The sequence below is a fragment of the Narcine bancroftii genome, chromosome 11 (assembly GCF_036971445.1).
Source record: "Narcine bancroftii isolate sNarBan1 chromosome 11, sNarBan1.hap1, whole genome shotgun sequence".
In the NCBI taxonomy this organism is placed as follows: Eukaryota; Metazoa; Chordata; class Chondrichthyes; order Torpediniformes; family Narcinidae; genus Narcine; species Narcine bancroftii.
In genome coordinates this window covers 85,042,054-85,069,399 of record NC_091479.1, presented here as the reverse complement: position 1 = coordinate 85,069,399, position 27,346 = coordinate 85,042,054, and the positions used below count along the sequence as shown (strand labels likewise).

Below are 27,346 nucleotides of genomic sequence, written 5' to 3'. Positions count from 1 at the left end.
TTTGTTGGTATATAAAACATTTTGGGTGACATGTGCCAGATTTGGTGGAATCATAATTACTTTGTGGAAGTGAAGAGGTCATTTATCATAACTTGTGTTTTGGGCAGAAATAAAACTAAAGGTGTGGTGATGTCACATCACATGATGTCAGAGAGCTGAAGGCAGAGAGACCTCTTGAATCAGTTCAGATGTCAAGACCCTGTGGAACACACACGAGTTGGACCCTTGTGAAAGACAGGGTTGAATTACAGTAAGCAGAATAGGTGCTCTTTGTTATGTGTTACTCCTAATAAAGGGGATGCAGAGAAAGTGGATTTCAAAAGGGAGACCACTTTCTGGCTGCTCTTTTGAAAATAAAATCCAGCCTCATCGTGGAAAAAAACTTGTATAAAGTATGCATGGATAGTACCATGAGCTGAACGATGCAAAGGAGACAGTGGAATGTTTTATGATCCACTTCTCTGAGTATATGTGAGGGTAAAAGCAAACAAAACCAGAGAATGTGGTTTGTAAACTTGGTCACAACAGGCCACCTGATGTATAGAAACATGCTGGTAGTTGTGATGTAACATTATACTCATGGTCCACAAGACACCCTTTGCTAAGCAAGGATGATGGGGACTGCATCAAAATATCTGCGAAAGAACTTTGATCTTGATCTTTACAAATATCATTTCCTGCAGGTGAATAAAGAAGGGGAAAAATCTAGCACATGCTATCATTCAAAATTTATTTGTGAGGTTCAGTCTTACTTTTTAAACAACTCAGATAGATGGTGGTGCTTAGCCATGTGTAATGTAGAATAGTTTCATGTCAGGACTTATTCATAATATTAGTCACAGAGAGAAATAATCAATTCACAAACAAATTGAACATCACTGTAGAAATATAAAACATAATGAAGTAATGGAGGCATTTCCCTTAATATCACAGACATTTTCACAATTGCATTGCTCAAAATCAAGAATGGAACCTTGCATCAATAAGCTGAGTCATCACTGGCTCAGGGAGTGGAGAAAGATTGCTTCAGATTTGATATTTAATGGATATCTCTCAAACAAATTATGCCATTTTTGGTGCTGTACACTGCCACCAGCATGCAGAGTTGCTTTGGGAGATTCAATCAGTTTCTTCGCATAGGTCCTGCTCATTTGCTGATTTTATTTCAGTTAGAGAATTTGCAAATGAACATAAAAGGCTAATGCTTACAGTTTCAGTGGCCATGAAGAGTTTGCAATTCACAACCCTATTCTGCATAAGGCCCAAATTGACTGCATGGCTGATATCACATATTCTTCCAACATCCCAGTTAATAGTGCAAATATTATTTGAATCACATTAGGTACACACTGAGGTGCTTGAATTTTTTTTTAAATCGGTACACTTAAAACATTTGCTGTAAACTTCTATAAATAGTGGTGATCTTTTTTTATCATGGGGTTTGGTTGTGAAATATGCCAGTTATGTCACTGTTGTTTGATTCTTTTGAGAAATTCAAGTGATCCGTCACGAGATTCTTGTTTTCTTTCATTTGTTTCCCTTCAGCGTTTATCTTTGCCAAAATGTAATCAAGCTGGTTATCCATTCTCACTAAAAAAAAGAAAGGTAATATTTTCTTATATTTTCTATTAATCAAGCTTAAATTGCTTTTATAAAATCCAGCCTGTTAAATGGAATGCATGCAAGTGGGATGACATGCAGGTAATAATGCACTTTATGGATTTCACATTGCAAGGCAATTGAAAAAGGAGAATGGATCTGAAATGAACTCAAGAACTTTATCTTAAAATTGGAATTTCATGGCAGCCAAAAAAAGCAGTGACACCCAACTTCCACTCAGATCAGAGGAGTTCCCTACAATTTTATTTATTTTATAAACTGGGCAATCAAGGTTAAATTCCATTATCTTTCCATTTGAAAGAACATAGAAATTGTAAAAGAAAGATAGACCATTCACTTGAACAATTCTTCTCTGAATGCAGACCAGGCATGCCCTTGTTAGGATCCCATTCTTTAATGTATTTGTGTTTATTCAAATTAGTGATAATCTTCTGCATAGAAATCTTCACAGATTTTTAAATGCAACATCCACCCATTTAATCCTCCTCCAAATATGACCAACAGTTCATGCAACTGTTAAATGCAACCTGGTTAATTGTTAATCGCAGAACTATTTACTCATCTTCCTAATTATTTTCTTTTATAAATAAGGGGACCAATATGTAAGCATTCTAAGTGGTCTCGCCAAAGTCCTGCCCAATTGAGGTAAGATTTTCTTACTCTTGAATTCCATAATCAATAAAGACCAATGTTCTTTGATGCATCCGTTAATTGCTGTACCTGCGTGATAACTTTCTATGTTTTTTTTAATAGTGACTCTCAGGTCACCAAGTCTCAGTCTCACAACATATCTAACTTTTAGCAGCTTCATACTGCTTAAATAAGATTTTATTAATCACATTTCCAAACTCTACGCTTCATCGGCCATCTTCTGCCCATACACTTAATGTCGCCCCATTTCTGCTCACCCAATCATCTTGTCTCTGTCTCTGGAGATTATCAGTATCCTTATCACAATTCACTTTCCCACGCATCTCAGACATTATATTTGTCCCCTTTGTCTAAAAGATTATTGTCGATTTCCTACTGATCACAGGTGCAACTTATTGTTACAGCTTGCTAACCTGAAAACTAACTGCCTCCATTATTAGTCCCTTTTTTCTATCAACCAGACCTCTGTCCACTAATACGTGTTTGGGTATCAGGAAGGAGATGGTGCTAATTCTTTTGAAGATGGGTGAATATGCAAGAAATAGAGGGCTATGTAAATATACAAGTAACTGTGAACGTGGCACAACATTCATCACAGTCACATGTGCAAAAGAGTCTCATCATTTACTGGACTAGGGTTCGTCATGCTGTCACCACTCCAATATCTAGTTTCATCCCCTGGATCTAAACTACTTCAGGACAAATAAATCAAAGATGTATTTGCAGAGGCAGCTTCCATTACAATAAAATTTTGTTATATGAAATCTATTCCAAATCTTAAAGAAATAAATGATATATTGCTTTGGAGGCCAGCTGCTTAGTTCACATTAAGGGAGCCAAGTATAAGCCTGATATCAGGTCATTAATTACAGAAGATGGAGTTGGGATGGATTTAAGATCTTGTACCCCTTAGAGATGAAGCAGTACAGCTATCAATAGTCTCTTCTGGTCTTGATACCTGCCTTTAGCCTTTTTAAAACTCAAGTTCCTGTGCTAATTCAGAGCTCAAATGGGCAGAACATGATGTGTATGCATTGTCTTATTATCTGCTTATGGTCCAGCAAATTAAGTACTTTATTTATACTTGAGTGTCCCCGAGAACCTTAAAGAAGCAACCAACCATGCTGAGCCTGTGCAGGGGCCCCAAAATATGGAATACTCACCAATAAAAGTGATAGCAAATGCAGCAAGTGCAAAGCTCACCAATAGCAAGAATGTTACTGCAGCAAATAGTAACTTTTTCTGAAAGTGCGAGAGAGAACACACATGAATGTTTTCTGTGGATTTAATTGTTGGCGGATCTGAGGAAAAAACATGTAATTGAAGTCAAAATGTTATAGAATTAACAATCATCTTAATGTAACAAATGTTTTACCTCCCTTTCCTTGACTTGTTTATATATATTAAAATATCTCCAGTTATCCAACATGTGGGTGAGCAAAATGTCTGTAACATGGCTGTGTACTTGTGCAACCAATTCAATAGGACAGGAGACTACCCAAAACTTTAATCTTCATGAACTATCTTTATCTAGTTATAAACGCACTATCCATGCAAGATGTGGTATCATATTATACCTCCCATGTGACACCAACCAACTAGCCAATTATCATAATTCAAATGGACAAATGCAAAATATATCACTAGCTATATTATTTTCAGAATATTTTGACATGGAAATTTGTTTTTGTATTTGAGCAAAATATCCTGGAATCTTCTGTCACGACAGTAATAATTATAGGTGATAAAATAATAGTATCCTTTATACATTGATTGGTTTCTATTATAGTATTTTTAGAATTTTATTTGAAACTATCATTCGGGTATTGGTGTTTTTCTAGAAAGCATGTGGGATGAAAAACATTTAGCACACAGACAATATTTAACACAAATACAATTTCCACTTTCATGGATTTCTCCTCAAAATGATCATTAAAAGTTCAAGATAAAATTGTAACATTTCACACTGATCCTAAAGATAAATGGATGAATATATCGCAGGCTATATCATTTACACTGAAATGCTCAGCAGGTCTCGCAGCGCCCAACATTTTGGCCTGATGTCACATTCCAAGGCGGTTTAGTCATAGCTGTACAGAGCTTACCTTTTAACATATATGGTTATAGTGGACATTCCTTGGGTACATAAAATAATAAAGTTAATGACTTAGCATAATTGCATCATCAGGAGATGCTTATATCAGCATGGATGTTGATTTATAGTATACTACAGTAACATAGAATTGTTTGTAAATGTCCTTTCAAGGGCATTGATACCAAATTTTTTACTGGGGAATCTATTGGGATTAAGGATAACTTGATTTGATGAGTTTTGAAGTGATTGTGAGAGTTGGAGCAGAAGCTGCAAGCAAATGGGTGTATTGTGAGGTTGTATTCTTCCACAATGTCTGCAGGACAGCTGCCTGCTTCTGTTCCATAGACTTGTGGTTCTCAGTACCATCCTGAATGCTCCTTCTCCACTTTGAATGGATGTGGATCCATGATTCCCATCAATTGATGTGAATGTTGCATTTTATTCAAGATTGCTTTGAATACATCCATGAATGATTTCCTCTGAGTGCTTGTAATCACTTCCCTTAATGTAGTCTGAATAGAGTGCCTGTTTCTAAGCCTGCTGCCATGCGAATGATATTTTCAGGTGAAAATGGCGGTGCTGCCACTACTGCACTCACGGAGAGCAGGGAGTGGCGACATAGTGCTCCTGCAGGGTCCAATCACCCAGTCCGACTGCCATCAGATCTGCACAGGCTTTAAATGGCCAGCTAAAGGAACTGACTGTCTGGACCCAAGATGGCGGTGCCTATGATTGGCAGCAGCCACAAGAGGGGAAGCGGAAAACAGGTGCAGGGCACCAGAAAAGGGGTGACCACTTCCCCCACCTCAGTCTGAAAAGAAGAAATGGGGCGGTGACTGCAGTGGTCGACGAGTGAGGGGTTCTGTGGCTGATGAACCTACAGGACGCAGGCTGTTGGTGACTCAAGAGGAGAAATCCAGCCAGGTGCGGGCTGCTGGAGAGTGTGGTCAAGGGACTCACACCAGGCTATGGGCTGCTGGAGAGTGTGGTCAAGGGACTCACACTAGGCTGTGTGGGCTGCTGGAGAGTGTGGTCAAGGGACTCACACCAGGCAGTGGGCTGCTGGAGAGTGTGGTCAAGGGACTCACTTCAGGCAGTGGGCTGCTGGAGACTGGCTTAAGACTGGCTGAAGGGGTACCTTCAGGTATCGGAACAGGGATGCGAGGAGGTGCCGAGAGTGTTGAAGGGTTCCTGGCCGTGTCGGAGGTTTGGATCTGGAGCTCGGGTTGCCAATGGTTTGGACTGGACTCTGTGTGGCTGCTGGAGGTGAATCCATGGATACTCAGTGACTGGGGAGATCTCGCTTCTGCTTCTCTTTCTCTGACTGTAAGAGGCACTACTGGCATTTTCTGCCGATGGAAAATCTGTCTGCCTTACAGCAGACAAAAGGCAATTTTGTATCATATGACACTGTTTTTAATCACATGACTATAAATTGAATCTTGAATGACAAGCTGTCCATCAGACCTAACTAAAGGTAATTTAAGGCCTCTATGTTGAGAAGATGAAAGGAGAGGTCAGATATTTGCCTGACTTTCCAGTGAATCTGGATGACATTTCAGAGGTAGTGTGGGTGGATCATTCAAGTAGCATGAAGGCATCAGAAACATATAGGACAGGGATCCCTACTCACCAATAGACTGCGAATTTTGTGCAAAATGAGGTCTTGATCGTCAAATAATCTACTCCTTAATTGACCAAAATTGGGATGGTGCATTTTCCACGCTGAACCAAGCCATGAAAGACCCCAACAATGAAGACGCTGTTTACATCCGGTACCGCACGGATGGCAGTCTCTTCAATCTGAGGCGCCTGCAAGCTCACACCAAGACACAAGAGAAACTTGTCCGTGAACTACTCTTTGCAGATGATGCCGCTTTAGTTGCCCATTCAGAGCCAGCTCTTCAGCGCTTGACGTCCTGCTTTGCGGAAACTGCCAAAATGTTTGGCCTGGAAGTCAGCCTGAAGAAAACTGAGGTCCTCCATCAGCCAGCTCCCCACCATGACTACCAGCCCCCCCACATCTCCATCGGGCACACAAAACTCAAAACGGTCAACCAGTTTACCTATCCCGGCTGCACCATTTCATCAGATGCAAGGATCGACAATGAGATAGACAACAGACTCGCCAAGGCAAATAGCGCCTTTGGAAGACTACACAAAAGAGTCTGGAAAAACAACCAACTGAAAAACCTCACAAAGATAAGCGTATACAGAGCCGTTGTCATACCCACACTCCTGTTCGGCTCCGAATCATGGGTCCTCTACCGGCACCACCTACGGCTCCTAGAACGCTTCCACCAGCGTTGTCTCCGCTCCATCCTCAACATCCATTGGAGCGCTCACACCCCTAACGTCGAGGTACTCGAGATGGCAGAGGTCGACAGCATCGAGTCCACGCTGCTGAAGATCCAGCTGCGCTGGATGGGTCACGTCTCCAGAATGGAGGACCATCGCCTTCCCAAGATCGTATTATATGGCGAGCTCTCCACTGGCCACCGTGACAGAGGTGCACCAAAGAAAAGGTACAAGGACTGCCTAAAGAAATCTCTTGGTGCCTGCCACATTGACCACCGCCAGTGGGCTGATAACGCCTCAAACCGTGCATCTTGGCGCCTCACAGTTTGGCGGGCAGCAGCCTCCTTTGAAGAAGACCGCAGAGCCCACCTCACTGACAAAAGACAAAGGAGGAAAAACCCAACACCCAACCCCAACCAACCAATTTTCCCTTGCAACCGCTGCAATCGTGTCTGCCTGTCCCGCATCGGACTGGTCAGCCACAAACGAGCCTGCAGCTGACGTGGACTTTTTACCCCCTCCATAAATCTTCGTCCGCGAAGCCAAGCCAAAGAAAGAAACATTATCATTGATGGGAAAGAGATTCGGAAGGAACCTTTCTCACCCAGACTGGTGAGCAACTGAGGACAGCATTTGATAGAGTTATTATCACTGGAATAGACAGTAAAGTTTTACTGAAACAATGATAAAAAATGCTGTCAGGGTCTTTAAAAATCTTTCTGAATTACTCATAGTCTGCCCAATATTTTTCTGAGCAGTGCTTGCAGGTGTTTTTGAGTAAGTTATTGAACTATTTCCTGATTCCATAACCATAGAACATTACAACACAAAAACAGGCCCCTTCAGCCCTTCTAGTCTGTGCTGAACTATTTTTTTCTGCCTGGTCCCACTGACCTGCACCCTACCTAGAGCCCTCCATATCTTTCCCATCCATCTACCTGCCCAAATTCTTCTTAAATGTTCAGATTGATCCTTCATTCATCACTTCAGCTGGCAGCTTGTTCCAAACTCCCACCACTTTCTGTGTGAAGAAGTTCCCTCTAAATTTTTTCCCTTTCATCCTTAACCCACGTCTTCTGGCTTGTGGAAAAAGCCTACTTATATTTACTCTGTCTATACCCCTCATAATTTTAAATACCCCTATCAAATCTCACTTCTTTCTTCAATGCTCCAGGAAATAAAGTCCCAACCTGTTTAACCTTTTCCTATAATTCAGTTCCTGATTACAGGCAACATCCTAACAAATCTTCTCTGCACTCTTTCAAACTTATTGATATCTTTCCTGGAGTTAGGTGTCCAAAACTGCACACAATACTCCAGATTTTATTTTACAAGTTCCACTGGCCATTGAAGGCAATTGAGATTGTTAGAGCATTTATGGTAAGGCAATTTATTTGATTTTCTGCATGGTAATTATTTCATCATTTATGAAACTTCTCTTGACCAAAACACAGAAGTTAGAACTGAAACTCCATCTGCATATTCTGCATACTTGTGCCACATACCAGCCTGGGGTTCTTTCTTTCCATTATCATTAATTAATTCCTTGGTGGATGCTTTAATGTTTTCTGAAATGCTGTCACATTCAACGGAATCTAGGAGAGAGTTACACATCAATCTAGGAGAGAATTTCACATCACTCTAGGAGAGAGTTACACATTAATCTAGGAGAGAATTTCACATCACTCTAGGAGAGAGTTACACATCACTCTAGGAGAGAGTTACACATCAATCTAGGAGAGAGTTACACATCACTCTAGGAGAGAGTTACACATCACTCTAGGAGAGAGTTACACATTAATCTAGGAGAGAATTTCACATCACTCTAGGAGAGAGTTACACATCACTCTAGGAGAGAGTTACACATCAATCTAGGAGAGAGTTACACATCACTCTAGGAGAGAGTTACACATCACTCTAGGAGAGAGTTACACATCAATCTAGGAGAGAGTTACACATCAATCTAGGAGAGAATTTCACATCACTCTAGGAGAGAGTTACACATCACTCTAGGAGAGAGTTACACATCAATCTAGGAGAGAGTTACACATCAATCTAGGAGAGAGTTACACATCACTCTAGGAGAGAGTTACACATCACTCTAGGAGAGAGTTACACATCAATCTAGGAGAGAGTTACACATCAATCTAGGAGAGAGTTACACATCACTCTAGGAGAGAGTTACACATCACTCTAGGAGAGAGTTACACATCAATCTAGGAGAGAGTTACACATCAATCTAGGAGAGAATTTCACATCACTCTAGGAGAGAGTTACACATCACTCTAGGAGAGAGTTACACATCAATCTAGGAGAGAGTTACACATCACTCTAGGAGAGAGTTACACATCACTCTAGGAGAGAGTTACACATCAATCTAGGAGAGAGTTACACATCACTCTAGGAGAGAGTTACACATCAATCTAGGAGAGAGTTACACATCACTCTAGGAGAGAGTTACACATCACTCTAGGAGAGAGTTACACATCAATCTAGGAGAGAGTTACACATCAATCTAGGAGAGAGTTACACATCACTCTAGGAGAGAGTTACACATCAATCTAGGAGAGAGTTACACATCACTCTAGGAGAGAGTTACACATCACTCTAGGAGAGAGTTACACATTAATCTAGGAGAGAATTTCACATCACTCTAGGAGAGAGTTACACATCACTCTAGGAGAGAGTTACACATCACTCTAGGAGAGAGTTACACATCAATCTAGGAGAGAGTTACACATCACTCTAGGAGAGAGTTACACATCACTCTAGGAGAGAGTTACACATCAATCTAGGAGAGAGTTACACATCACTCTAGGAGAGAGTTACACATCACTCTAGGAGAGAGTTACACATCAATCTAGGAGAGAGTTACACATCAATCTAGGAGAGAGTTACACATCAATCTAGGAGAGAGTTACACATCACTCTAGGAGAGAGTTACACATCAATCTAGGAGAGAGTTACACATCAATAACTTGGCAGCACTCAATAGACTTAAACTTCAGCTTCTTCATCAATTTATTCAGAATTATTGCATGAAGACTTACTTGAATTACAAGATTTGTTGTCTTCTATTGTTCTGAACAGCAGCTCTCATCCATTACCATAGCAGGGTTTCAATGAAAAGCGATTTTTATTTTAGTGTGATCTCAGGGAAGTTAAGTTTAGGGCAGCACTGTGGTTAGCACAACACTTTTACAGTGCCAGTGATCAGGACTGAGGTTCAAATCCCGTGCTGTATGTGCTCCCTGTGTCTGCATGGGTTTTCCCCGGATGATCCGGTTTCCTCCCATCCTTTGAAACAAACGGGGGGGGGTGCGTAATAGGTTAATTGGGTGTAAATTTAGTGTTCTGGCTATCCATCCCATAGGATAATGATGGTTCCTTTCAGTCACTTTGTGGTGTTTGATATGATACCCCACTCTTCAGAAAGGCACAGAGTGCGTGTGAATGGAGTTAGGTGAGAAGGGGTTGCACAGGTCAAGACCCACCTCCTGGATCCAGCGGCTGGGGGAGGTTCTGTCGCAGTGAACGGCCAGACCAAATTTTGATGCAAGGGATGCCCTCTCTGCGCTTCACGGCACGTGTTTGCTAGACGGCCGTTGACCCTACAAGAAGGTTTATCCGCTCTTTGACAGGTCTTGTTTTTCATCCTGCAGGGTGTCGAGGCACCCTCCGTACCGGGCAAGCCTGGTGGCGGAGGCAGTTTAGTCATCAACCACTCAACCATGCGACTGGGTTACATGGTACCAGTCGCACTCCGATGAGTGAACAGACACGGCCTGTTACTGTGCTATATGTCTAAATATTTTTTTAAATAATTTAAATGTAAATTAAAAAGACATTTTTGAACAATATCATTGTTGAATACATTGAAATCTCAGGTATTATCAACAGATTTGAAATAGACTTTTTTTATATTATAATATCTTTTAATGTATTACATAATGTTTAAACTGGGAACTGGGGTAATTATAGGAAGGGCCATGTTACCTATTGGCTCCGTGGATGATGCAAGAAGTTGTGTCATTTTACTTTCTAATGATTTTGATACTTATTTGATTTATGACATGGATTAAATGTGGAACCAGATAATGGGGGGGGGGGGGGGATGATGATATCAACAAATGCATCATCGGAAAGGAAAGGAAAGTATAGGGAAGCAAGTTGTAGCATCTTTTGGGAGTCGTTGCATTAACCATTTCAGGGACAGCACCTTCAGTTTGTGGAGAGTAATTGTGGCTTTGTGCTTAGGTAGCCAAAAGATTAGCTGTACTGTAGTATAGCACAAATTAAACAGAATGTTGTAGTTCCTTTATTATTAGTTTGCTTCCAACTCTCAGTTTTAAGGAACTACCTGTATTTGTGCTAACTGTAAGCATTTCTAACATGATCAAAAGATGATAGCTTTACATTTGTCACAACAGCTTTTTCAGAGCTCAATACGATGAGGCATTCCTGAATTATGGCCCATGTAGGAAACGTAGGTAATGGGGTAAAATGTAGGATGAGGGGTAGCCAATTCGTGCATCGCAAAGCTCTGCAAATTGCCGCATGGTTAACGTCGCAGTTAGTGCAACGCGGTTACAGTGGCAGTGGCCAGGGTTCAAATCCAGCGCTGTTTGTAAAGAGTTTGTACGTTCTCTCCGTGGCTGCTCTGGTTTCTTCCCACACTTCAATACGTATGGGGGTTATTGGGCAGCATGGGCTCGTGGGCCAGAAGGGCCTGCTACTGTGTTTTAACATTTTTTATTGATTTTTAAATTTGACATTAAAAAAGCATTGTTTTACAGATGGTGGCGTTGGGATCATGAGCGAACAACCCCTTTGAAGAGTGCAATGTAGTTGTTCACAACCACTTGAGAGAGCAAACTGAACGAGGCTCTACTCCTTTACCACCTTGAAGTATCCCTCTTGATTTTGTTCTCATGGGGCAGAAATTCAACCTTGGGTTCGTGGAGTAACCACCTAATAAAGTGGCTTGGCTTTGCAATCTATTTTGAATTTTGGAACCAAACTACAAGCAGCAGCTGCTACTATAATATGCGTTTAGCACAACCAACCAAGCACAAATTCCAACCCTGTTAGCTTCTGAAATAGGACTTGAAATCACAAACTGCCTACGAGGTTGCTTACAGCAGGCAACTGGAAAAATGTTATTTTTCAGCAATACTTACTTAAAGGTGGGTGAAAGGGGTCATCACAAGTATTTGTCCTGTGCAAGTTATTTATTGAATCAACCACATAGAGTTTGCTGTCACCATCTAAGTCAAAAAGGGTTAAGTCCTTGAAACCGTTCTGCATTTTCATCTGACAGAAAGAAGAAGGTTGTATAGAATACTAAATTATAAATATGAAAATACTTGGTGAAATTTGATACTCTGAATTATACAAAGAAACAGATTTAATTTTAAATCATTCCTTTTATTCACAGTAAAACACGAAAATCTGTAGACACCGTGGTTGAACTAAAAACACAATGCTAGATAAACTCAGCAGGTCAAACAGTGTCCTTTATAAAGCAAAGGTAAAAATACCTAAATCGATATTTCGGGCTTGAGCCCTTCATCAAGGTATGTGCACAGTATGTGTAACTGGTTGAAGGTTGTAATGAACAAACTAAGATTCAGAGAGACAACCAAATTTTCAGTTGAAATGTTCAACTTCAACCCAAATACAAATAACATTTTTTTTTCAAATTTTTGTGAAATATGAATTCTTTATGGCCACGAAGGATGCAGGAGAGAGATCTAGTATTTTCTAGATCAGTGGCAAACACTTTAGCTGGGAGAGCCAGATTTCTGAATCAAACTATTTTTGAGGCCTCCTGTCCGTAAGTAGCCAGATACTGATATTTTTAGACACATCCCACAGGTCTTCCTGCTTCCGTCACCACTCCTTCCTTGGTTCTTGTCAACAATGCTCTCTCCCATTATGCTCAGCCCACAACTTCCATAATAAGTTTGAAGAATTTGGAAATGCTCAACTATTCAGTCAACATTTAGCGAGAGAGAGGGAGATGGAAGACGATACAATATTTAATTTTGATGGAAGGTCACTGACATGAAAAGTTAATTTTATTTCTATTTTCACCTGTTGAGTCCTCGGCCTCACTGCAGATGCTCAAAATCTAAAACAGGTTGCTTTTCTGAACCTCGCCTGCTCATTATAAAAGCTCTGTGATGAGTGAGGAGCAAAGATTTCATCCGTGTGATCCAAAGGAGAGTAGTCACCAGAACCTGATGAACCCTCCGAGGCACATGTAAACTACATTTCATAGTCAACTATCAAAGCAATTCCTCAATGACATGCCACCTGGTAAAGAATATAAAAGCTAAGTCATCAAGAGGCTAAAACAGTAGTTCTCAACCTTTTTCTTTCCACTCACATACCACTTTAAGTATTCCCAATGCCATTGGACTCTGTGATTAGTAAGGGATTGCTTAAGGTGGCATGTGGGTGAAACAAAAAGGTTGAAATTTTTATCGTATCTAATTGGCTTGTTATGCACCCAGTTTCATAACTCCAAAGGAAATGGGCCAATGCCAATTTTTCTCAGGCAAAATATTTCAGTAACAATTTGGTCCAGAGCGGTGATTCTCAACTTTCCCTTCCCACTCACATGCCCCTTTAAGCATCCCTTACTAATCACAGAGCACTTATGGCATAGGGATACTTAAAGGGGTATGTGAGTGGAAAGAAAAAAGGTCGAGAACCACTGGGCTAAACATTTCCACTCCCCTCAGCATATTTCCTCCCTGACTACATTTCATAACCACTGTACCTCACAGCATCAGCCTCTGTCTCGAGTAAAAATTGGGATGATAACTGCACTAGATCTTTAAAAGATCTCTTTGAAATTGAAGTTAATGCCATCCCCAATGCAATGCACTGGCAAGGCTTATGGCCGCAGGTATTATCTTCCAGTGTTATACAGGAAATGGCCAATGCCTACCTATATCATACCTCCTGAATTATACAGTGATCAACTTCTACCCACCAGTTTTGTGTTCCACTGTTGAAGAGCATTACCTTGTATAGTATCTCAGTCCTTTAAGGGTGTGACTACAATATAGAAATAGATGACGAGTTTGTTTTTTCAGACTCAGTTGAAGTTAGTTAACAAGATTAGAACACAGAGGTGGAGGTAATATACTAAAATAGATAGACAATTAGTCATTGGAAAGCAAACAAAGAGTGTGAATAAATAGATCTTCTCCAGCTTGTGGAGCACTTGTGTGCTTTAATCCCACCTCATCATGATCTATATCAATGATGGTAATTGGGTGATGTTGATTTCCAAGGGACATGGTGTCGTTCTCATACATCACTGAAAGCCAACACGGGACTGCAGCAGGTGATGAGGAAGGCAAATGGAATCTTGGTCTTTATTTGGGTGCAGAGGTCATGATATTCTTACTGCAATTATATAGTCTTGGCGAGACCTTGCTGCAGTATTATGCTGTGTATTATATATCAAACACTCCAGGACTCTATGTCTCTATCTGGACCAGTTTATGGAACTGGATGTTGGCCTGACATGTTCTATGATGTTTCTGGGCCTAATCCCTAGGATACTGATTGCTGATCCGTAGATCCCAACTTCAGGCCTGGCAGTGAAGGGTTCCAAGTCTGGTATCAGGAGGAAGTTATTCTCTGGTCCTCTTATGTTTCTGCCTGATGATGGCATGGGTTACCCCTTTTAAGGAGCGATGGCTGTCCTGAGGATTCCTGGAACCTGTAGGCAACCTCTGGCTGGGGACACGGGGAAGTGAGCAGCTGGCTGAGCAAAAGCAGGGTTCCAATGGCTTGATCTCCCTCAAGACCTGCTGGTTGCCAACTAGGTTATGGAGATATGGATGGAACATGCTGACACAATAGCAGCAACTTTAAGCAGAACGGAATTATACCAGCTTGTGAGACCTCTGCATCAATTTCAACATCAAAAATAAAGTAGAAAATCATGGATATTCATATTTTCATTCAAACGTAGTGACTAGTCCAATTTAAATAATATTAAATTGTTTACAAAATTGTGACATAGGAGACTGCAGATGAGTAAATGGATTATTGTCATATAAATGAGTACAATGAGATGCAAATGAAAGTCTTACTTGCAATGTGTTGAACCCTGGAGCAAAAAATAAACTACTGGAGGAACTCAGCGAGTCAAGCAGAATCTGCGGAGGCAATGTTTTGGATAGGGACCCTGCATCAGGACAGAGATTAGAGTGAAAATAGGTGAGCCGAGGAGCAATGTTCCCTTTCATTTTTAATAGTCTGTGTGTGCAAAAATCTTCTGCTATGCAATTTTTTTCCCCGTGACAAGTGTGTGTGTGTGTGTGTGTGTGTGTGTGTGTGTGTGTGAATTGTTTCCAGATAACTTTGGCACAGCCTTTCTCACATGGCTAATAGAACTGTATTAGCATGTTTTAATACAATAAAAGTATGATTGCATTCTACAAAGTAACATATTTAGTTAAGATTTTATTCTATACTTTGAACTACTTTGTTCAGATTGTTGTTCTATTAAATAAAATATCAATGAGTATTTCCTATTTTTATATGATGCAATGTCTAAATAAATTGATAACACCCATCAATTCACAGATTATTATTATTAAAGTTGCTGGAAATGGTTAAATCAAAACTCATTCAATTACAAAGCTAGTGGACAAACCATCCAGATGCTTAAAGTAAAAACTTCACACATAGCACAGTTTATGCAGGTTTACAAAATATTTGACGTAAAACTGCACAGAATATCAACAGAAACAGTTTGTGTATTGGAGTTCAGTTGGCGCATGCACAAATGTTAAAGGCGCAAATTCAATATTGTCAGGGTGCTTAAATCTCACGCATGCATCAACCGAACTCCAATACATAATCCACCATGCATGCACCAACCAAAGACTCACTCATGCACACAGGAATCTAGTGAATCTTTTCTGCATCCCTTCCAGCTTAATTACACCCTTCATCTGGATGTGTGACTGGAGATGCACATAATACCCCAAATGTGGTAACGTGACATCCCAAGTCCCATACTCACTGCCCGCAGCTTCTTCACCACCGTCCATCTGTGTCGCTACATTCAGAGAACCATAAACCTGTACTGCTAGATCTCTCTTAATGCTGCCCAATTATACCTAATTGCCCTACAACCCCCTCATTCATTTTGAAATGTGGGAGGAAATCAGAGCCTGGAGGAAACCCGAGCTCCCGGAGGCATCCCATGTAGAGACGAGGAAAACATACAAACTCCTTGCAGACAGCACTGGATTCGAGCCCAGGTTGCTGGCACTGTAACAGCGTTGTGCTAACTTTTTGTCCTACGATACTATCCAGGGCCCTATTCTTTACCGTGTCTGTCCTGGTTTGACCTACCAAAATGCATCACCTCACACTCATTTGAGTTTAGAACATACAAAACAGGAGCATGAGTAGGCCATCCGGCCCTTCAAGTCTGCTCTGCTATTCAATGAGATCATGGCTGATCTGATGATAGGTTCATCTCCATCTTTTCGCCATAACCCTTCATTCCACTAGTATGTAGAAATTTATCCAACTGAGGCAGTCTCCACTGCTTCAAAGGGCAGTGAATTCACCTCCCTCTGGGAAAAGCAGTTCATTCTCAACTCCATCCAAAATCTACTAACCTTGATCTTAAGGCTTTGTCCCCTAGTTGTAGTCTCCCCCACCAATGGGAACAACATACCTACTCAATTGTATCTATGCCTTTCATAATTTTAATATGTTTTATTTCATCTGCTACTGGTTGGCTGTTTCTCAGTTGATCTCTATCTCATTGTTATCTTAGACAATCTTCCTCAGTTTTCACTGTACTCCCAGCAATTTTAGTATAATCCACAAACTTATTAAGCATATTAACAAAAATCTTTTTTGAGGGAAAAGTGGAGACATTAATGGTCCTACCAATATGGTCAAACATGGAAATTCTAATACAAAAGGAAAATACAACCAAATTTATCTCTAATATATATCCAAGATCAATGCCCTAATTCTGGACTACAAAGATAGAGGGAGTGATGGGAATCAGATTTGGGCATTGTAATCGATCCATAATGCTGGTCAGATCTATGTGTATAGTATGACTACCTTAATGTTAGATATAGATTCATTATTTTTCTGCACCAATTATATCTCATACCTCAAAAGATGCATTAAAAACAAACCAGAATTTTCTTGATAGGTGTTGTGTAGATTCCACCTGCGCAAAATTAAGACCCTTTTAGATAGGGGGAAGTGTTAACATAAATTGTGGGGGTAAATTTCCCTCTAGACCTGGAATTGTTTCTTCTGGGGAATTTGGCAGTTAAAAAAGTTAACTTTTTCAGAAGTAAATCTAAATTTATTAAAATTCTGTTGTCAATAGCCAGGAAAGGTGATTCCCTACTTCATATTTTAATCATTGGAACATGGTAGTGCAAAGTTGAATTTCCCCTTGAGAAGATTACTTACAATCTCAGGGATAGATATACGGTACAACTCCAAATATCCAAAATGGTCAGTACTGGACTTAGTTCGCGTAAACATTTTTTTTTGGAGAACTAGTCATTTTTTTTTTTAAAACTGCCCAGTAACAACAGCAAATCACTTGTAATGGTGTATAAACAAAAATCAACAAGGGAAGGCTTTTTAAGCATTAAAATATTTAATTCTCACCAAAAAAAATGCTGGCCACCACTGGGATCACGAGGTTCCTGCTCTTGACCGAGAGCCTGAGGTTCTTGCTGCCACCAGGAGCCCGAGGTTCCCACTCCCACTGGCAGTCTGAGGCCCCTGGTCAATTCAGCTTTGAAAATTTTTTGGATAATTGAGGATTTCTGATTTGTTTCTGTAATCCTTTTATCCAAAATTTTAACTTTTTTTTGGATAATTAAAGATTTTGGAGAATCGGAATTGTACTGCAGTATGTTTGTCGAAATTTGGCAAACTTATTTTGATATTTGTTAATTAGTATACTCATTATAAATGTAATACTTAAAATGACGAGATGTTGAATCTTGCTCCTGTTGTTTTTTTTCTATTTAAAAAAATCTCCCTCTATTCCCTACTGTGTCCCCTTTCCTTTCAAATCTGGGATGCGCTGGGAGAAGAGGGACTCTCCTTTTTATTTTGTCGGACCTATGAATGTTTTTCTATGATTTTATATTCAATGTATTATTGTTATATTAATTAATTCCTATATTCTGTATTTTCTTAAAATTTAAGATGAATTAACAAATAGGTAACAAATTAACAAAGGGCATAAATGCCATAACCTGCTACAAAACCATATCTGGTGGAATAGCAGATGGCAAAGCTTCGCTCTCAGAGGAACTCAATGCCTTCTACACCTGATTTGACGACTGTAACATCAAAGAACCACACCTCCACAACCTAACATCCCCTGATGATCCCATCCTGTTTGTATCGGAGGATGACATGCATGGTGCCTTCAGGAGAGCAAATCCAAAGAAAGCGTCCAGCCTGGGTGGAGTACTTGGCTAAGTATTAAAAATTTCTGCTGACCAATTTACCAATGTATTCTCAAATGTATTCGGGGCGTGGTACCTACCTGTTTGAAACAAGCATTACTCATACCAGTGTTCATGAAGAGTGTAGTAACCTGCCTTAATGACTATCAACCAGCAGATCTTACACTTGAAAGGCTGGTGTTGAGGCATATCAGCTCCTTTTTGAGCGGTGACATGGATACGTTCCAGTTCACCCATCGAGCAACAGGTTTACAATGGATGCCATTTCACTGGCTCTACACAATGCCCTGGAGCACCTGGGCAGTAAAGATGCATTCATCAGGATGCTTTTTATTGACTACAGTTTGGCATTTAACACCATCATCCCCTCAAAACTGATCAGCAAACTCTAAGACCTGGGACTCAATACCCCACTGTATAATTGGATTATGGATTTCCTCACCTCTAGACCAGAATCATTGAGGATTGGTAAGAACATCTCATCCACAATCTCCATCAGTACTGAAGCACCACAAGGCAGCGTTCTTAGCTCCCTGCTCTACTCAATTTACATGTATGACTGTGGCTTGGTACGACAATAACACCATCTACAAATTTACTGATGATACCACAGTAGTGGGTTGTGTAAAGTAAGGCAATGAGTCAGCGTACAGGATCAAGGATCCCCACCACCAGGTTCAGAAACAGCTGCTACCCCTCCACCATCAGACTCAACAACAAACTCAGTCAGACTCATTTAAGAACTCTTGTGTACTGTGATTTCTATTTTATGTATTGCAGTTGGTATACATTTGTTATATGTTTGCAGTTCTTTATTTGTTTATATGCTGTGTACAATTTTTTACACACTACCAATAAGTGGTAATTCTTACTCACCCACAGAGAAAAATCTCAGGGTTGTATTTGATTTCATATATGTCTCTTCTCTTTGGCTTGGCTTCGCGGACGAAGATTTATGGAGGGGGTAAAAAGTCCACGTCAGCTGCAGGCTCGTTTGTGGCTGACCAGTCCGATGCGGGACAGGCAGACACGATTGCAGCGGTTGCAAGGGAAAATTGGTTGGTTGGGGTTGGGTGTTGGGTTTTTCCTCCTTTGCCTTTTGTCAGTGAGGTGGGCTCTGCGGTCTTCTTCAAAGGAGGCTGCTGCCCGCCAAACTGTGAGGCGCCAAGATGCACGGTTTGAGGCGTTATCAGCCCACTGGCGGTGGTCAATGTGGCAGGCACCAAGAGATTTCTTTAAGCAGTCCTTGTACCTTTTCTTTGGTGCACCTGTCACGGTGGCCAGTGGAGAGCTCGCCATATAATACGATCTTGGGAAGGCGATGGTCCTCCATTCTGGAGACGTGACCCATCCAGCGCAGCTGGATCTTCAGCAGCGTGGACTCGATGCTGTCGACCTCTGCCATCTCGAGTACCTCGACGTTAGGGGTGTGAGCGCTCCATTAACAATGGCGTGAAGCAAGGCTGTGTTCTCGCACCAACCCTCTTTTCAATCTTCTTCAGCATGATGCTGAACCAAGCCATGAAAGACCCCAACAATGAAGACGCTGTTTACATCCGGTACCGCACGGATGGCAGTCTCTTCAATCTGAGGCGCCTGCAAGCTCACACCAAGACACAAGAGAAACTTGTCCGTGAACTACTCTTTGCAGATGATGCCGCTTTAGTTGCCCATTCAGAGCCAGCTCTTCAGCGCTTGACGTCCTGCTTTGCGGAAACTGCCAAAATGTTTGGCCTGGAAGTCAGCCTGAAGAAAACTGAGGTCCTCCATCAGCCAGCTCCCCACCATGACTACCAGCCCCCCCACATCTCCATCGGGCACACAAAACTCAAAACGGTCAACCAGTTTACCTATCTCGGCTGCACCATTTCATCAGATGCAAGGATCGACAATGAGATAGACAACAGACTCGCCAAGGCAAATAGCGCCTTTGGAAGACTACACAAAAGAGTCTGGAAAAACAACCAACTGAAAAACCTCACAAAGATAAGCGTATACAAAGCCGTTGTCATACCCACACTCCTGTTCGGCTCCGAATCATGGGTCCTCTACCGGCACCACCTACGGCTCCTAGAACGCTTCCACCAGCGTTGTCTCCGCTCCATCCTCAACATCCATTGGAGCGCTCATATATGTACTTCGACAATAAATCTTAAATCTGATAACATTGTCGGTCAAATCATTAATGCAGATGACAAAAACAGTGGGCCCAGCACAGATCTCTGGCGCGGCCTCAAGTCAGTACACTTCCACCACCACCCTCTGACTGCTGCCACATTTGTAAGACATGATTTCACAAGCACAGCCATGCTGAGTTTCCCATTTTCCACCTCCAGTCTTCTGATACAACATCCATGGCTAAGGATGGTGCAAATATCCCCATTAGGATCACAATACTTATTCCCTGGCTTCCCACAATGTCCGAGCATACACGTGGTCAGGGCTTGGGGAGTATGCTTTAAGACAGCTAACATCTCTTTCGTCATTTGGACGTGGTTCAAGATATCATTATTCATTTGCCACATGACCTTCACAGTATGTTTTGTATCTCACTCGATGACCACTTTGATCCTTAAGGAGACCTGTTCTCTCCAGAGTTACTCTTTTGCTCCTATTACAACTCTCCTTTACATTTTGTCCTAGAGCTTTCATGACCTATTTTGGCCTTTCTGATTCCTCTCAAGTGCAGTGCTGCATATGTTATATTCCGCAAGGGATTTGCTTGATTGCAGCTGTCTATACTGAGGCTATTAAAGATCTACCAAATGTTGGTTGAAAATAGGTGAAGCCCATTCCTTTGCAGTCACCAATGGTGAATAAATAGCATAAGCAAAACGTCTTAACTGATTAGATGAATAAACTATAGAAGCTTTTGAAGAACCACGTGGTTATAAAATGTTTTATTATTTTAAAACACAGCTTTTACTTTAACAACTATTGCTAAAATCACAATCCTAAATTAATAAAACATAAGTTGAACGTAAAACATACTTTGATGAAAGGCTCAAGCCTGAAACATTTTATGCATCTTAATTTTTGCTACATAAAGTCCACCGTTTAACCTGCTGAGTTTCTCCAGCATTGGGGTTTTCCCTAAATTATATGCTTTAAAACTTTTCCTGAGTCAAAGCTTTCCTTCACAATGCAACTTTGTAGAAAAAATTAAATGTTCTTAAACCAAATTCTTGAGTAACTGTTTTGTCTCCACTAGTTACATGGTGTTGTTGCAAATCTAGTGTTTTAATTATAGCAGTTGTCGCCAAATATAATATCTACTTACCAGGCTTTAATTTAAATCAAGAAGAATTCTTTGAAGCATAAATCAAACCACCAGACCACAAAGATTCTCCAGAAAAATTACCCAGTTTGAACAGTATTTTAGGTATTGCCTTTCCTGAGGCAGGATTATTCTGAACCAGCTGTGAGCTTCAGCCAGTCTACCCCCACATCCTAAAAATAGATCTGGCTAGAGTATCATGTGTTTAAAATTTAATGTTTCTAAGTTACTTGTCAGAATGCCTTGAAAACTACAGGGACTTTGGTGTTGACAATACATAGTAAAGATTTCACCAATCCTTTTGAATTTGGAGTTGTTCAAGTGAACCGGTACAGACTTGAAGGGCCGACATGGCCTGTTTCCATGCAGTAAACGGTTATATGGTTATGGTTATGTGGGAATAGGCACCAAGAACCATTTTTACAACATAGACTGACCTCGCTGTACATTTTCTCATTGAAAGGATTTCAGGTTAATTTTTGTTTTTTTCAATCAACTTTTGCGTTCCTTTAATTAAAATGGAAATAAGTGAAGCAGTATTTATGCGCAGGGACACAGATCTATGGAAACTTATTTTTTTACTAGAAGGAAGCATCAATCTTGTTTGTTGACTCTAAAAATAATCAAAGATTGTTCTTAACTGCATTGACAAAAATCTATCCAAAACTTATGTGCTTGAAAGGATTGGTAAGCAATTCATGGAATACATGGTATATAGTACATTTCCAATTATACGAAAAGTTTGGGACTGGACTGGACATTTTTTTTTGGTTAAAGAAATGGCTTTAAGCAGCCATCAGAATACTTGTATCAGCGGTTGAACACCGTTGGCGCTGATCCCTGACACCTCCCCACCGCCACTGGTTCAGACTATGGTCTCCATTCCTGCTCAGGAGGCCGCTCTCCTTGATGACGCCTGGACAAAGGATTTTTTACGAGCACTTGTAGCTGGGAGACAGCAGCATATAATTTTTAAACCAAGTATAGCGGAGGGTAAATGGAAAGAGAGAGGGGAGGGAGTTACCTGAAATGATGACAATCGCCATTCTAATTTCTCTGCTGACTTCCTCCTGTTGCTTAGTGATGATTCAAGATTCCAGCCTGCTTCTCCGAGTCGACATCCAGTGGTTCAGCATCTCTCTTCCCGGCTGGTTCTGAGCTCTGATGTTACCAAACTAGCCCCTACAGAGCATCAGAGCCCCACATGGGCAGGTTGGGTGAAAATTTTCTTTCAACTTTGACCACATGTCGACGCCGAGAAAAGTTCGGATAACTGAGATTTTTGGATAATCAGAAGCATACTGTATATGTAAAGCAGACCACTCATACCACTTGCAGATTATCAAAGCAGACATAATAAATGAAATTTGGTTTTATCATGTTATCAGAACCACACGAGTCTGTAACAAATTGAGATCAGAGAAATCTCAATCTTTCCCATGCATAAAATGTCAATCACTGGGTACAATAGTCAAAAAGTGGGGAGTAACACAAGAGAGTTAGTCATTCTTAGCGCATGGAAACAGGCCCACAGACCCAGCTTGTCCATGCTAAACGATATGTCCTCCTGCTTAGCCCTACTTATTCATAATAGGGCCATACCCCTCCCATCCACACAGCAATCTAAGTGTTTCTAAAAAGTTAATGTACCTGTCTCTACTCTCCACTACTTTGCCTAGTAGCTTATTCTATATCACCATAATCCAATGAGTGAATGTATCTGTAAAATTAGTAATCTTCAGAAAAATAAGTTGCTGAAGAATGTTCGTTAACCTTCAGAGAACCAGTATTTTTTTTTTAAAAAAAAGTCAGTCTTTTATAAAGGTTAAATTCGAGATTCAGGGTTTGGGGGGGGGGGGGGGGTGGACGGGACAGGGAGGTTCACAGTAAAGAAGCAAAATTTTACTAAGATCTTTTTTGATGGGACAGGTTTCGAATTTTGTGGAAGATTAAGATACCAAAATTCTTAACTGATTCATCAGTGAATCAGTTAATGAAGATGAATTGTTGTGATGTCCGCTTATATAGGTCAGCATAGAATTGTGCGGCAAAGGTCCAATTCTGTTCTAAAAACACATCAAAAACACTTTAGCCACCTGATCCACAGGCTTGGCTCTAATTGAGTTAATGGTCCCAGATCTTATGCCATGCAGGATCTGAGATGTGATTCTTTTGTGTGATGTGCAATTCCAAAAAGATTAGGTCCTACCATTGGACTAGTGGTAGACATAGCAACAAAGCTCCCCCTATCCCCAAATCCAGATTCACAGAATGCCATTCTGACCAAAGCCATTAGTCAACACTATAGGTTTGAATAACATATTGGCAATAATGTGGTATCTTGCCATTTCCTCCTCCTGTTTGCTTGAAATGACTGTGCATTTTTCATGATACTGGAACTTGGTAGGACCTGTGACCACAGATTTTCAGATGGCAATGTAGATGCAATGTGAAGATGACCGAGAAGAGAATGAGATTCTCTTGAAAAATATACCATGAGGAGAAATCTCCATCTGTATCATGGCTTAAAGGTACCCCATCATCTCCTAGGGGTCTCGCCAGTCACTTAATGGCATAACATACAGAAATGACATGCTAAAATATCAATCTGCATGCACCAATGTTAATCTCATCTCTATTTAGGTATTCACCATTCACAAAGTAGGCAGTAAACAATAAAACAGGAGAAGAATCAAAGCTGCTGCTTCTTAAAAAGAAAGAGCAGCAAGAGGTGGAATCCATAAAAAAATAGTGAAATTGCATTTTGAGTCATTTGATAATTTTGGATCAGCTGCTGATAAATACACAAAAAAACCTATTAGCTTGCAAATGTTTACACACATCATTTATGAACTTCAATTTAACGACAGTTGCAGTTCAACTTGATTTTCTCACATGCTAGCTGGTCCAGTGCTGTATTAGCAGTATTTAGGGCAAATGTTCTCTTGCAGCACGAGATTCTGTTGAAAATACCAGAATAACTTTGCATAAACTTGGAACTGGAAAACTCCAAAGCCTGCAGTTACTTTCATTCAGCTGATCCAGGTGCTGAATGTTCAACATGACCACAGTAGTCTGGAGCCACTTCAGGTGTTTGTTCAAAAATTAATACACAAAATCAAATCAATCAATAAACATTTAGAAAACCTTAGATTATTTTTGAAGCAATACAGTGCAAAATAATTTTCTTCAGAAGTTCATTTATAATCTCATGAAATGTACAGCTCCATTGTGGTAAAAGTTTTAATACGATGCAGAGGCATTCAAGAAACCGGCAAAAAAAGTACATAATAAAATGAAAGGTTAAAAATATGCAAAATTGTCGAAGTAAATGTTCTCTGAAGTAACACCAACTTCTGGTGAATATGGGAGCAAATATTCAGCCAGTGGAGGGCCTTGGTTGTCCTTTGCCCATAACAGATGTTTGAATAAAGTTGTGTGAAACAGCAATGGCGTCGCCAAGAATGAAGAGCTGGTTGATGCTGCTTGCCGTTTTAAGTGTCTCCTTATCCCTACTTAGTAAGTCACCCCAGTCAGAGGCTTTATCTGTAAACTTGGCTGGTGGTGGGGGATGGGAGGGGAAGAGGGGTCTTAATTATCTTTAATGTTATTGTTCTTTCTTGCAGCTCTGTGGAGAGGGAGGAACCTACAAATGCAGCAACTGTTAAATGTTTTCAAAGAAAATTACTGAAAATAAAGTAAAATGCTTAAAGATTTATGCACTTGTGCAAGTCAAGTTTGTTCAGTGCAGTATAGCATTTTTGTCTTTTAAACGGTTTATTCTTAATGCAGGTGTATTAGTTAGGCATTGCAAGAGCAAGTCTCAAGCAAATGGAAAATACTCATCCAGCATCTACCAATTCCCATAGATACCAGAGGTTTTACTGCATTTGCATTCCAAATTAGCTAATTGACTGCAACTTGGATTTATTTAGCACCTTTGATGAGGGGTTTCTCTGCTGCTTGGCATTCTGGGAAGTCAGATCCACTATCGCTTTTCCCCCCATGTTCTTGAATTATGTGTGCAACTTTCCCACACTCTGTCCCCTGCTGCAACTTTCCTACAGCAAAGTTTAAACCTTCATTTTAATCTTTTCTTCTTTCACATTCCTGCACTCAAGCAAAAACTTGGGCCATTTCAATCCCACAATACAATTGACCTTTTCACACTTGCAATACCAGCATCTGCAGATGCAAGGGATTGTATGTACTCTGGGTCGAGGCCATCAATCCCCAGTGTGAAATGATTTTGCTTTCACACTAGATAGTTTAAAGGCCGATTGGTCTTAATTCCTGGAGAGATTTGAAAACATTTGTGATATAAAATTCAACTTTGGAGTTAAAGCTTAAAGAGTAGGTCCTTACACAAATAATCAGTCAGAAGCCTTTCAGAATGGAGCCAAAATCTGATAAATCAATAATGAAAGCAAATAATTAATTGCAAGGTTGATGTGACAGAGCTTGACACAATTGATGAAGCAGGCAAGAGACCTTTTCAGCATATTCAGGCAGAGCAGAAGGGTTTAATCAGATCAATGCAAGACTCAATGATCAATGTGTGCATTCTGACACTGATGGACTGAGGCAGGAGTGAGCCAAAGTTAGATGTGAAAATAGGTAATCCTAATGATAGAGTGAGTACGAGTGGAAGACGCAACTCCAAAATTAAAGTCAATCACAGCTTCTGACAGAAGAAGTGTGGTGGATAGTTGAATGTCACAATACTCATATGGAACTTAAATTTGTTTTTGGGAAATGTTGGTGAAGGTTGGAAAGTTAACGACAAATGGAAGGAGATGGACACAAGCTGTGTAGATCCCTGCGCAGGGGGCTGGATGCCACTCATGATAAATTATTCCTTTTCATTTAAGAATGCCAACCTGATCACGAATGAAGAGGAATAATTTATTATGCTAACATACATATTTACATCTTTCTTGACTTTGACACAAGTTGTTTCAATTCTATTCTGGTCAAAAACAAGATTAGTTGAAATTAAATGTTTCAGGAAAAATAAACGCTGTTTGAGAAGATCAGGCAAATCGGAGCTTTAGTCTTTCCATTCCCTGCCCTCCTTGATGTGACTGTTTATCAGCTTTGTAAAAGCTCCCTAGGTAGCAAAAATAATTAAGATATAACAGCTTCATTGTAATTTGAACAATAAATGTCTTCTTAAATGCTATAAAAGCCAGAAGAATATAGAGCATTGAGGTGAACTTAGAAAATGTGTACAAAAAAATGCAATTAAAATTAAAGACAATCCAAAGAAGTTTTGTACCCAAAATACAGAGCCTATTTTGCACTGAAAAGCTGATCCACATGTGGATGCAGATGATGTGGCTAAAGTTCTGTCATCCTGGGGTGGAGGGGTTTCAAGTAAATGAATGAGAGAGATTGGTGGTGATAGAGTAAAAAGGAAATTAAGGGGTTTCACATATTTAAAAGCAACAATTTGCAAGATTGTTTAAAAAGAAAGGTCATTTTTAAGGTTTTAAGGAAGATAATTACAGTTTAATTTTGCACTTGGGAAAATTAAGCCCATTGGTTCTAAAGGAACCATAAATTGGCTCAATGGCAAGAATCAAAAGTTGACAGGTATCGAACTTGAAGGCACAGTCCTAGATTAATAGCTGGATTCTTAGTAGTGTACAGGAACAGAGGGATCTTCGTGTTTGACCGTAAACCTCGAAACTGCTGCACAAGTTGAGAGAGTGATTAACAAGGTATGTTGCAGATTTCTGAAACACTGCATTTGCTTTCCAAGACCATCCAAATACAGATTTGCTTGGACATTTTTGTTCCAAAGATTGTAATGGATGTTATGTGATGCTCTAGATACTGGAGTTTTAAAAGTTGACATTGATTCAAATAACTGCACACATGCTTTCCACAGCTGGATTT

General features: G+C 40.3%; 1 protein-coding gene and 1 long non-coding RNA gene across 7 annotated transcripts; one reads left to right on the top strand and one right to left on the bottom strand.

The window, feature by feature from the left end:
- The first annotated feature begins 113 nt into the window (after positions 1-113).
- On the top strand, positions 114-11,621 carry LOC138746068 (uncharacterized). Its single transcript, XR_011346686.1, has 3 exons — positions 114-250; positions 1,546-1,605; positions 11,461-11,621. It is a non-coding gene; the product is annotated as an uncharacterized lncRNA (long non-coding RNA).
- LOC138746065 (leucine-rich single-pass membrane protein 1-like) lies at positions 727-27,284 on the bottom strand. 6 transcript variants are annotated; one of them, XM_069903837.1, is made up of 6 exons: positions 15,720-17,518; positions 14,782-14,876; positions 11,845-11,977; positions 8,170-8,259; positions 3,435-3,572; positions 727-1,590 (listed from the first exon to the last, which is right to left on the bottom strand). In XM_069903837.1, exons 1-6 carry the CDS (start codon positions 15,745-15,747, stop codon positions 1,433-1,435), a joined length of 642 nt encoding a protein of 213 aa, XP_069759938.1. In that variant the 5' UTR covers positions 15,748-17,518; the 3' UTR covers positions 727-1,432. The 6 variants fall into 6 exon arrangements, with proteins under 6 accessions (XP_069759938.1, XP_069759940.1, XP_069759942.1 ...); XM_069903839.1 differs by lacking the exons at positions 14,782-14,876; positions 15,720-17,518 and adding an exon at positions 21,449-27,284; XM_069903841.1 differs by lacking the exons at positions 14,782-14,876; positions 15,720-17,518 and adding an exon at positions 22,470-27,284.
- Positions 27,285-27,346: the final 62 nt, after the last annotated feature.